Source organism: Aulonocara stuartgranti (assembly GCF_965226115.1).
Source record: "Aulonocara stuartgranti genome assembly, chromosome: 3".
Lineage (NCBI taxonomy): Eukaryota > Metazoa > Chordata > Actinopteri > Cichliformes > Cichlidae > Aulonocara > Aulonocara stuartgranti.
The window spans coordinates 73,320,257-73,333,588 of record NC_138941.1 but is presented as its reverse complement, the minus strand read 5'-3'; the positions used below and the strand labels follow the sequence as shown (position 1 = coordinate 73,333,588).

The 13,332-nt window shown below is 41.7% G+C and overlaps 1 protein-coding gene across 1 annotated transcript; it reads left to right on the top strand.

Moving 5' to 3' along the window:
• Nucleotides 1-916: 916 nt before the first annotated feature.
• On the top strand, nt 917-12,472 carry LOC309703199 (nuclear factor 7, brain-like; the record flags this gene model as incomplete). The annotated part of the gene is made up of 2 exons (XM_082527911.1): nt 917-1,088; nt 11,301-12,472. The coding sequence occupies 2 exons, from the start codon at nt 917-919 to the stop codon at nt 12,470-12,472; spliced, it is 1,344 nt and encodes a 447-aa protein (XP_082384037.1).
• Between the last annotated feature and the right edge of the window lie 860 nt (nt 12,473-13,332).

Genomic DNA, 13,332 nt, shown 5'->3' with positions numbered 1-13,332 from the left:
GACCCTTCTCACCCTGGACACAGTCTGTTTGACCTGCTCCCCTCAGGCAGGAGGCTCCGGTCCATTCGCACCAGAACCTCTCGCCATAAGAACAGTTTCTTCCCCTCTGCTGTTGGACACATGAACAATAACCATATGACTGTCCCCGCCACGAACACATGACCCTACGCTGTGTTCACTGAATCATTCCATGTTTGGCACTGATCACCACCTGCACTCATGTATATATCATGTATATATCATGTATATATCTATCTACGTAGCACTTTTAATTCTTATTCTTATTTTTATTTTTTTCATGTCTATTTAAGCGTAATTTATGACAGTATGTTTGCACTGAAGCACCGCAGCAATTTCCTAATGTTGTAAACCTGCTCAACATTTGGCAATAAAACCCTTTCTGATTCTGATCTGATTCTGAATTGTCAGTAAACACTTCATCTGGCTCATGAATCTTTATGTAACATATTACAAAGTCTGTATTATTAACTCTGTAATAAGGCGCCATTCTTCTTATTTTACGGCGCTGTTGTTCAATCGGGGAACGCTCTCTGTTGAGGAGAAAAGCATGAATTTGTTTGTATACGAATTATCCATTGTTTAAATGTTCCGGTAGTCGAAAAGGAGGCAGAGCTGTTGAGAAATGCTAGGTGCTAACTGGGCGCTAACCATATCGTTCAAATATATTAAATGTCGCAATGTTGGCAAAGAGGGGAAGTTACGTAAGATTTGCGCATGCGGGGTACCGATCGGGTTTCCGGTACGGATCGGGTAGTGACAGCGACGGTGGGAGAAGAGGTGCACGTGCGCAGACATGGCTGCCGTCCTATGAAGCAGACTGAGCTCACACACAAAGTAAGTATCGCTCCTGTTCCTGTCGATCAAACACCAATAAAACAGCGTCGCCGCAGCAGCCATGTGTTCAGCTGAGTCTCTGAGAGAGTTCATACAGGAGAGGCTGACTGCTGTTTGCCAACAAATCTTCTGCGAGGTTCAGAAAACCATCGTCCAGTATGAGGAGGAGATCCAGCGTCAGCGCAGACTGCTGGATATCAGCCGGAGACCCGACACACACTCACACGGCTCAGGTACGGACACGTGTGCTGAGCTCAGGTTCCTCTCTGTTGATGAAGACATGAAAGCTCGTCAGCGTCTCCGGGATTTCTCTGATGTTAGCTGGGAGCAGAAAGCTGTTACCTTGGTGATTAATTTAATTTCGGAGTCTAATTTGTGTAAAATATCAGACACTGGGCATCAGCTAAAGACTGCAGTCAGGTGTGTTTGGCTGTTTTTCACAGTCGTACTGAAACAATCAGTGCAGTTTGAGTTCATCTGTGAGATTATTGTTTAGCAGGAGTAAAACCCTGAAAAGAAATAAACGCCTTGATGCTGATAAAGCAGCGAGTTTAAGGCCAGCATGTAGTTCAGGTTTTTAAGTCTTGAGCTGCCCCTGATTTCCTCATATTTTGGTAAAGATAAATAAAATATGTGACCAGAGGGAGGTACCTATTTCAATAGGATGGAGCTGCAGCGTATATGCAGCTGTAAGTATATAGTCAGTTCCCCTAACTGGGCAAAACACTATAAAAAGGAAAATTCATCATTGCCGTCTCCACCCAAGCTCACCACCACGGTGCATGCAAAAGCAGCAAGAAAAAGAAAAGTTTCCATGGAGCGCCTTCGCTGTCTGCAACGATATTTTAAAAAAAAGAAAGTAAACCACTCTCAACTACAATCAGTACACACATTGGAGCCTACTGATACAATGAAGAAAAACAACAAACAAATAAACAAAACAACATCGACAGCCACAGCTGTCACAATAATCTTCAGCTCTTTGCAGTCGAGTTAAACCAGTCTAAAACAAATTAAAACAAACACTGGTGTTTCGGGACTTCGGCCTGCAGCCAAAAATCCATCCAGGCAAAGCAAAGCAGCATCTTGGCAATCTGTAAATGAAAACAGGACATCACTTACACTGAACAGTTGACCACAGCAGGAATATCCCTATTCACAAGTTAGGGTCACACCCTAATAAGTATCGGCAAGTGGTGGCGGAGTCCACTACACATTTCTCTGCAGGAATAAAACAGTGTTTCCTTCTACAAGAGTAAAAATGACTTTAAGCCTCTGCCAAACTACAGAAACTCAAGTGGGACATGTTCTGTTGCCTAAAAAGGGAAAACTACCGGCAAAGGTCAGGTCTCACCTGTCACATATAAAAAGAAGAATTTGAAGCAGCTGTTCCGGAGAGTTTAGACTTTCAGTCAATTTTTTTCTTTATGCTTTTGTGGAATCATATTAAGAATAATTAAATGTGCCTCAAATGTAAGACAGAAATTGGTACCCTAACTCACAGCTTCTGGTCATGTTTGAAATTGCAAGAATATTGGTCTAATGTGTTATCTGAAATGGAGAAGATTTTCAGTTGTGAATTGGAGATGGACCCTCTGTCTCTCATACTGGCCCTCCCCAGCCGGCGATTAATATCCAAGAATAATAGGAGATTGCATTGTGTTCTCATCTATGCAGCAAGGAAGAATATACTACTCCAATGGATTTATGAAAAAGCACCAACTATTAAAGGTTGGCAAAGAGTAGTGTTGGATCTAGTGCCATTGGAATATCTTACATGTCCGCCACAGTGGCGGACTCCCTCAGGTGTCGGTGCGTTGGTGGTTCTTTGTGTCCGGGGGTGGGCGTCCAGGTACACACCGGCTCACTCCTTGGCGGCCGCTTATCGGGGCCTGGAGCCTGGGGCTCGCTCGGGCCACTTCGGAGGTGGGGTGCCCTCGGTCACTCAGGCGCAGCTGGCTGCCGGCGGAGCTCACGGGCGCGTCACTGCAACTCCCCCTGGCTTCTGCTCCGCGGCTGCTGAGTGAGCCCTCATCTGGGACTCTCCTCAGCTCTTTCTGGGACAGTGGCGCGGCTGCCCCTCTGTTGGTCTTCCTTGGTCTCTTGTGTTCTGGGGGCCTCTGGATGTCTGGAGGTTTGATCTCCTCCATACCTGCTTCATGCCCTGGAGGACGGGGCTGTGGCCCCCCCACACCCTCTAGCAGATCATTACATGAAGGAACCTTTTAAAAAAACAAGCGCGTCCATGCTCACAGGTGTACACACGGGTGATCACACCCACAAACTACACCCCTTTTGGCTCCTACCTCAAAGCACACTGTGTTCTGTTGATCTTATGTGCTGCACAATAATGTTTAATATTTAGTATTTACTGTCATATTCCCATATATCATTGTGATGTTGTTTATTCTATTACTCTTGTTCGCTTCTGCTTGTTTTCTTTTTTCTTTCTCAGCAGGTGATCCAGGTGATTGATATATGCATTTTTTATTTCTTTTTTTTTTCTGCTCATTCTGTTGGTTTTTGTCTTTTGCCCTTCTCCCCCGTCCCTCTTCTCAGCTGTTTCTCTTTCCCTCTTTCTTTCTCCCCTTCTTTCCCCCAGTCAAGTCTGTCCCGTATTCAGCAAGTGAAAATAAAATAAACAATAAAAGGTGAATCAAATGGACCATTACGGCAAGGCTGGGATGGTCAATTTGGTAAAGTAAATCCGTTGGGCATCTTTCTTTGCCTTTAGACAATAATTCTGATGGCAAAAGAGCCAAACGGGACAGGCAAAAAAAAAAGAAAAAAAAAAAAGGAATATCTTACATGTATACTGCATTCAAAAATAGATCAATTCTTTAAGGTGTGGGAACCATACTAGAATTATGTGGAACCTGATGTTTCTAATATTATGTTACAAGGATTCTCTTGAGTGTTCAAACTGCAACGTACTATTGGGACCACAGGTATTGTACTGTATTGTATTCTCTCTTTATTTATTTATTTATTTATTTTTAGATGGAACTGAGCTGGTGTTCTGTGCTTAGTTATCAGTCTGTTTTTGTTTTGTTTATTTATTTTTATTTTTTGTTAGTTTTTATTTATTTATTTATTTTTGGTTCTGAATTGTACACTCTATTATGTTATGTAACTATGTACTATTTGTGAAAACAGAAAAACTAATAAAAAAAATATATTTAAAAAAAAAGAATAATTAAAGAGACTAAAACACCAAATAATTTTTAATGATTTCATTTGTTGCAGCTTTAAGGCAGGGATGACTCCGGGAGTTGCTTTCTCACTGCATATGCTTTATTTCAAAATCAGATCGATGACAAAAACATACAGCAACTCCTCTTCAACTCCTAGCCCTTGGCTGCAGTGGAAAAAGAGAACGACTCCAATCCCCTTCAAGGAACCTACGTACAAAAGAGTTTTCCTGACACACCAATGGGGCGTTCAATGCCATATTGTAAATATGAGTACTCTGGCACAATAACAGTTCAAATGAAAAATACACCAGAACAAACAAGCAAGAAAAAAAAGAAGTGTGGGATACCTTTCAACCAATGAACAAAGTATAACAATTTATACTTTTTAACATAACCCGACCCCGTCAATATGTGTATCTCTCACACTCTCCCCGACTCGAGAAATGTCGTCCCGACATAAATGTGCCTTTCAATCTACAATCCATAGAGAACAATAGAATGGCATGGACTATTTACCAGGTTACATTACACCATTTTTTTAAAAGTTACCCAAACTACCGTGCACTGTAGTTGTGTATACAGGGAGTGCAGAATTATTAGGCAAATGAGTATTTTGTCCACATCATCCTCTTCATGCATGTTGTCTTACTCCAAGCTGTATAGGCTCAAAAGCCTACTACCAATTAAGCATATTAGGTGATGTGCTTCTCTGTAATGAGAAGGGGTGTGGTCTAATGACATCAACACCCTATATCAGGTGTGCATAATTATTAGGCAACGTCCTTTCCTTTGGCAAAATGGGTCAAAAGAAGGACTTGACAGGCTCAGAAAAGTCAAAAATACTGAGATATCTTGCAGAGGGATGCAGCAGTCTCAAAATTGCAAAGCTTCTGAGGCGTGATCATCGAACAATCAAGCGTTTCATTCAAAATAGTCAACAGGGTCGCAATAAGTGTGTGGAAAAACCAAGGCGCAAAATAACTGCCCATGAACTGAGAAAAGTCAAGCGTGCAGCTGCCAAGATGCCACTTGCCACCAGTTTGGCCATATTTCAGAGCTGCAACATCACTGGAGTGCCCAAAAGCACAAGGTGTGCAATACTCAGAGACATGGCCAAGGTAAGAAAGGCTGAAAGACGACCACCTCTGAACAAGACACACAAGCTGAAACATCAAGACTGGGCCAAGAAATATCTCAAGACTGGTTTTTCTAAGGTTTTATGGACTGATGAAATGAGAGTGAGTCTTGATGGGCCAGATGGATGGGCCCGTGGCTAGATTGGTAAAGGGCAAGGCAAGGCAAGGCAAGGCAAGTTTATTTGTATAGCACAATTCAACAACAAGGTGATTCAAAGTGCTTTACAGAGACATTAGAAACAAGAACAAATAAAAAGCATGATTTAAAATTGATTAAAACAAGCAAATAAACTAACTAACTAATTAACAAACAAACAAACAAAACAGTATATAAAATCAAAACAGATAAAATCAGAACAGTAGATAAAATCAGTAGTTAAATGTAAGTTTTGAAATTTAAGCTTAAAGTGTGGATTTGGTGCTTTATTCAAATGCAGCTGAGAACAGGTGAGTCTTCAACCTGGATTTAAATAAACTGAGTGTTTCAGCTGATCTGAGGCTTTCTGGGAGTTTGTTCCAGATAAAAGGAGCATAAAAGCTGAATGCAGCTTCTCCGTGTCTGGTTCTGACTCTGGGAACTGATAAAAGACCGGATCCAGATGACCTGAGGGATCTGGAAGGTTCATACTGGGTCAGGAGGTCATTGATGTATTTTGGTCCTAAACCATTCAGAGCTTTATAGACCAGCATCAGAACTTTAAAGTCTATCCTCTGACGGACAGGCAGCCAGTGTAAAGACCTCAGAGCTGGACTGATGTGGTCCACTTTTTTGGTCTTAGTGAGGACTCGAGCAGCAGAGTTCTGAATGAGCTGTAGTTGTCTGACTGATTTTTTTAGGTAGACCTGTAAAGATGCTGTTACAGTAATCAAGCCTACTAAAGATGAATGCATGGACTAGTTTTTCCAGGTCCTGTTGAGACATCAGATCTTTTATCCTTGAAATATTCTTGAGGTGATAGTAAGCTGACTTTGTTATTGTCTTAATGTGTTTTTCTAAGTTTAGGTCTGCATCCATCACTACACCCAAATTTCTCGCCTGGTTTGTGGTTTTTAGATGTATAGATTGAAGTTCTCTGGTGACCTGTAATCGTTTTTCTTTGGCGCCAAAGACTATTACTTCAGTTTTGTTTTTGTTTAGCTGGAGAAAATTGTGGCACAACCAGTCATTGATTTCCTCAATGCATTTACCAAGAGCCTGTACAGGGCCTCGGTCTCCTGGTGACATTGTGATATATATTTGTGTGTCATCTGCATAGCTGTGATAGTTTATTTTGTTGTTGTTTATAATCTGTGCCAGTGGGAGCATGTAGATGTTAAACAGAAGGGGTCCCAAGATGGAACCTTGGGGAACTCCACATGTGATACTTGTCTGCTCAGATGTGAAGTTACCTATTGATACAAAGTATTTCCTGTTTTCTAAGTATGTTTTGAACCAGTTTAGTACAGTTCCTGAAAGACCTGTCCAGTTCTCCAGTCGTTTGAGTAATATGTTGTGGTCAACTGTATCAAATGCTGCACTGAGATCCAGTAAAACTAGGACTGACAGAGAGCTCCAGTCCGACTCAGACGCCAGCAAGGTGGAGGTGGAGTACTGGTTTGGGCTGGTATCATCAAAGATGAGCTTGTGGGGCCTTTTCGGGTTGAGGATGGAGTCAAGCTCAACTCCCAGTCCTACTGCCAGTTTCTGGAAGACACCTTCTTCAAGCAGTGGTACAGGAAGAAGTCTGCATCCTTCAAGAACAACATGATTTTCATGCAGGACAATGCTCCATCACACGCGTCCAAGTACTCCACAGCGTGGCTGGCAAGAAAGGGTATAAAAGAAGAAAAACTAATGACATGGCCACCTTGTTCACCTGATCTGAACCCCATTGAGAACCTGTGGTCCATCATCAAATGTGAGATTTACAAGGAGGGAAAACAGTACACCTCTCTGAACAGTGTCTGGGAGGCTGTGGTTGCTGCTGCATGCAATGTTGATGGTGAACAGATCAAAACACTGACAGAATCCATGGATGGCAGGCTTTTGAGTGTCCTTGCAAAGAAAGGTGGCTATATTGGTCGCTGATTTGTTTTTGTTTTGTTTTTGAATGTCAGAAATGTATATTTGTGAATGTGGAGATGTTATATTGGTTTCACTGGTAAAAATAAATAATTGAAATGGGTATATATTTGTTTTTTGTTAAGTTGCCTAATAATTATGCACAGTAATAGTCACCTGCACACACAGATATCCCCCTAAAATAGCTAAAACTAAAAACAAACTAAAAACTACTTCCAAAAACATCCAGCTTTGATATTAATGAGTTTTTTGGGTTCATTGAGTGTAAAGTGTGTGTGTTAGTCCCCATAGGGAAATAGTTCCTCTGCATTTAACCCATTCACCAAGTGAAGCAGTGGGCAGCCACCAATGCAGCGCCCGGGGAGCAGTGTGTAGGGATGGTACCTTGCTCAGGGGTACCTCAGAGTAGCCGTTCAGTGGAGTCGAACCCCCGACCTTCCGATCATGGGGCCACCACTCTACCTACTGAGCTATCCCTGCCCCAGAGAACATGGTTGTTGTTCAATAATAATTCAACAATAATTCCTCAAAAATACAACTTGCCTAATAATTCTGCACTCCCTGTACTCCTTTTATATCAGTTTAGTTGTTTTTTTTTAGTCTAACATTCAGTCTATCAAATTACCATGCTATTTGTACTGTAAGGGCGTTAACTTTGTCCACATCTCATCTGAACACTGAGCATCTTCCCTTTACTCATACACATGTTCGGCCTGCAATCCATGTGTCACGATATCTCAATCAACATAGGTACATTTGTTACCATCTGAAATAGGGGTACAAAGTGTAAATATTATATCTTCCTCTTTTACCAAGGTTGCCAGTAACCCTGAACATTCACACATTTAGTGGCCACTATTCTTTCTTCAAGACTTGGTTGTCCAAGTTTACTATAGGTCAAAGTCTGTGGTCTCCTCCTTTCTCTCTTTGGGTATGGACTTGGCTGGTCTGTTTCCAAAGCCTCTTTGACATCAGAGCTGCTGTCCACCTCCCCTGCACCCACAATAGCCACATCCTCTGGTTCCATATTGTCCATCTTCTCCTCATCAGTTTGGCTGGGGTCCCCCTGGCCATCTCCTGACATGTGAGGAAACTCATCTGGCTCACCCCGTCCCTTAGTGGCATAAACTCTGCCGCTGTGGGGTCCAATGTGGGTGAACACTGAGGCTCAGGATAAGGCCAGGTGAAAACCGCATCAGAAAACTCATCTGTGTCCTCCTCCTCCTCCTCCTCACTCCCCACTTGTATGCATGCTTGTTTCCGTTTGTTATAATGTTTTTTCCTTGTTCTAGTACTAGTTACAGTTGCCTCCTTATCTGCTGGGAGCGGAAGAAAATCGCAAGGCAACAACATATTCCTGTGCAAAATCCTTGTCCTGCCTTTACCATTCTCTGGCTCTAACTCAAACACAGGACTGTCCTCCCCCTTTTGTCTTTTAATGATGTAGATGTTGTCTTCCCAATAGGAGCGGATTTTACCTGGCCCACCCCTCTCCATAACATAACAAGGACACGACTCCCTATTTGAAGTGGTGGACCATGCACACTTTTGTTGTACTGCCTTTTCAAATTCAAATTCAAATTCAAATTTTATTTGTCACACACACACAACCATACACAGTATGACATGGGGGTGAAATGCTTGTAGCTGTACAATGCCCGACCATTAAATGACAGAAGAAAAGTTTTACAATATTTACAATTTACTACAAAAATTTACAAATTAACTTAGGAATTTACAGTAAAGAATGTGCAAATAGCAGAAGAGATTATAAAGATAAGGATTATAAATTATAGGAATTTACCTTTTACCTCGGCCAGCCGACTTAGCTGCATTTTTGGAGGCGACAGTGCAAGCTTCAGCCATTCTCCTTCTCCATCTGTCCACATAGTCCTGGTAGGAGCCTGAACTGTCCTCCTGCTCAATACCAAAGAGAAGCTCAACCGGTAACCGTGGTGACCTACCAAACATTAGGAGAAAAGGGGGGTAGCCAGTGGCCTCATTAACAGTACAATTGTAGGCATGTACAACTTTACGGAGGTGGCTTTTCCAGTCTCTTTTCTGTTCCTCTGTTAGTGTTCTTAACATAGAGAGCAGGGTCCTGTTGAATCTTTCGGTCTGCCCATTTCCTTGTGGGTGATAAGGAGTAGTGTGTGACCCTTTAACACCAGCCAGTTCTTTTAAATGGTTCAATAGTCTATTCTCAAACTCTCGCCCCAAATCGTGGTGTAGTTTTTCTGGAAAACCAAACCTGAGACAATAATCATTGAATAGTTTTTCTGCTACAGTCTTAGCTGACTTATTTGTAGTTGCATAGGCCTGAGCGAAGCGGGTGTAGTGGTCCATAACTACAAGTATGTATTCACACACCCCTTGCATTGCTCCAGGTGCAAAAAGTCAACTGAAACCAACTGAAATGGATGAGTGGTCTCTATGCTCAACATAGGTGCCCGTGCCTGCCTGTTTAGCTTCCTCTGTTTGAGACACTCACAAACATTACTGACAAAGTGTTCAATGTCTCTTTGCATCTTAGGCCAAAAGAAAGGGTCCTTTCTGATCCCAAGTGACCCATTTGTTGGTGTAGTTCATTGAGCACTAGCGGGTGGTAAGCTGAGGGGAGAACTAGTTGTTTTTTGTGTCGAGTCTCTCTGAACATAGTTCCATCCTCTCTGATTTTTAGTTTGCTCCACTCTCTAGCTAATGCTTTAAACTCAGTGCTCTCAGTTTTAATTTCCTGTGTGGTGGGCCTTTTGTTTTGCACTACAGACTCATACATTATACCTATCACGGGGTCTTGCCGCTGTGCTGCACAGATTTCCTCTCTCGGTATTGGCTGAATCATGTCCAGGGGGGAAAAATTGAAAAATGAAACAACAAAAAAATAAAATAAAATATTGCTCATCAGATTATAACAGCTAAAAACATGAAATTTGCATTAATTCGATGACCTATATCAAATATATTCGAACCCAACAATAACACCTCTCACTATTGCCAATATTGATAAAACTAAAAAGAGTAGGCCAACTTATGAAAAAGGCAATGTGGCAAAATGTTGTAATAAAACTATTACAACAACTAACATCTGAGTAGAAAAGGGTTTTTTTTACTGTAAAAAACATATTTAACAAATTATTTTCATAACTTTTCTTAAAGCATGCTCAATCACCCAGGTAAATAAAACCCCAAAAGTCTTGATCAAAGACCACTGATCGATCGTTTTTGATTGATGGCTGTGACAATTTGAATATTAATGATCACAAAGCTGAGGTTACAGCCTATTGTTAGTCTGTGGGTGGGTTTTAGTTATTGTGCAAATGTACTGTTTATAAGATTTGGGGAAACCTCCAGTCAGTTGATACTGAAGAAGTCACTTGGATGAGTGACGAAACATTTCTCTGACTAAAAACGCTACGTCCAGATGAACAGATCCAACCTTTTTGTAATTTTCTGAACTGAATGACCGAGTTTTTATCGAGGTATTCTTCTGTTTTAATTGCACGTGATTCACGATGAAATGCTTTGCTTACTTTGCAACAAAAACAACACTATCAAAGCTGCCCAAAGAGGCTATTCATACAATGAATTATATAATGTACTTTGTTCATGCCTCTATACTGTAAATTATCCACCAAAGCAGAAAAAAGCAACATCATGTTTTCATGCTCCTGCAGCACATTGATGCTAAACGTTCTCAAACAGCTGATTTCATGCACTGACCTGTGCAAGTGAAATGAGATAAACGCTGTTAATCAATAACTTTTGTAGCTTCTGGCAGTCTGAACTTTGGAATAAAACACTCTGAGTTGTAAGGGCTGTAACAACAACACTGGAATCACACTCACATTTGGTCCAAACTAGCAGCTTCCTCTGAGTGAGTCCAGCTACAGGAGAGAAAAGTGGAAAACTCCAACACTGCTGCTTCAAGCTGCTGACGCTCCACACACTGAATGTGAGTTTGAGCAAAAACACGACTCAAAGGAAGTTTCAGTGAAGGTGGTAGAGGAGGGAGGGGAGCCAGGACTGACTGTACTTCCTGTCTGCTGTTTTCAGCTTCACTCGCAGACTCAATGGCTTCCAGATCAGAGGAGGATCTCTGCTGTCCGGTCTGTCAGGAGGTCTTCAGAGAGCAGAGCATAGTGCCAGTGTGTCACATCTGCAGAGAAACAGAAAAACACACCAATCACAGATTCAGACCCATCGATGAAGCTGCACAACAACACAAGAAGGAACTTCAGGAAACTCTGGAGCCCTTAAAGAAGAAGTTAAAGGTTTGCAAACGAGTTCAAGTGAAGTTTGATGAAACAGCAGAACACATTAAGGTCCAGGCCCGACACACAGAGAGGCAGATTAAGGAGCAGTTTAAGAAGCTTCACCAGTTTCTAGCAGAGGAAGAGGAGGCCAGGCTGGCTGCACTGAGGGAGGAAGAGGAGCAGAAGAGTGGGATGATGAAGGAGAAGATGGAGGCTCTGAGCAGAGAGATAGCAGCTCTTTCAGACACAGTCAGAGCCACAGAGGAGGAGCTGAGAGCTGAAGACGTCTCATTCCTGCACAACTACAAGGCTGCAGTGGAAAGAGTCCAGCGCTGCCCCCTGCTGGATGATCCACAGCTGCCCTCAGGAGCTCTGATAGACCAGGCCAAACACCTGGGCAACCTGACCTTCAACATCTGGAACAACATGAAGGACATGGTCTCCTACACTCCTCTCATTCTGGACCCAAACACTGCTCATCCAAAACTCATCCTGTCTGAAGATTTGACCAGTGTGAGACGACGAGGAGAGAGGCAGCAGCTTCCTGATAATCCAGAGAGATTTGATTATTACAGCTCTGTCCTGGGCTCTGAGGGCTTTAACTCAGGGACTCACAGCTGGGATATTGAAGTTGGAGACAGTACATGGTGGGGACTGGGTGTTCTAGCAGAGTCTGTGCAGAGGAAGGGAAGCATACTGTCTGGATTATGGATAATATGGTTTGAGGAAGATAAATACTCAGCATGGTCTCCATTAGCAGGATCCACTGCTCTCGCAGCACAGATGATCCAGAGGATCAGAGTGAATCTGGACTGGAACAGAGGAAAGCTGTCGTTCTCTGATCTTGATACTAACACACACATACACACCTTCACACACACTTTCACTGACAGGATGTTCCCATACATTAGCACTGATGATGAAGTGAAAGTGTTGCCGTTGAAGGTGTCAGTGTCAGTGGAGCAGAGTTGAGGATGATGATATTTCAGTTTTTCCTTTTTTTCTTTTTAAAAATCCAGTTCTGTCTGGCAGCCTTTGCAATCAGAATTATGATATGAATGCACTGTTGTGCCAAACACATTTTGCTTTTCCAAATCAGCTCTGTATATTCTCTATGGGCTCCCCTTGTTTAAGGTTTAACTGTTTATTTTGTCTTCTCTGTCCCAAGTAAAAGATTAAAAATGGTTCATAATAATATAGTGATAAAAATGTAATATTTCAACTGTGGTAATTTATGTTAAAGAAGAGAGTCATTTAGTTAAAAATATATTCTATACAGTCAGCATTAGTTTTTCTGTATCTTATTTTGAAGGAGTAATCTGTGATCGCAATGCATTGTGGAAAGCAGGAGCTGCAGTCAGTTGGGAAAAAAGCATTGTACAGAAAACCTGCCTATCTGTGTTTAAATTTCATCTCCTGTGGCCTGAATCTTTATATACATCATCAAAAGCAATGGCTGTAAGTTTATTACATGTTCTGGTTTGTTTTATATGTTTTATATGCTGATTTAGAGATCGTTGTGTGAATGTGTTTGTACCAGAAATTAGCCTTATCCCAGAATCGGTTTTTGCTTAGAGCATGGTCTATTAACATAGCAATGATGCTAGCAATCGAATATGCATATCAGAGGATTGTTAAAACTACTGTTTATCATTACTTAGCAGCTAAGACTAACTTTGATACATGTTTTCTATTACTAACTATTTCTTTTCTGCATTTATTTCACAATGTTAAAGAGCTAAAGGATATTTTATTTTCTGGTTTATTTTTTAGTTTCACTCAGAACTTTCATCGAGCTATTCAACCCACAGTTGTAAAAGTTGTAAGCCGTC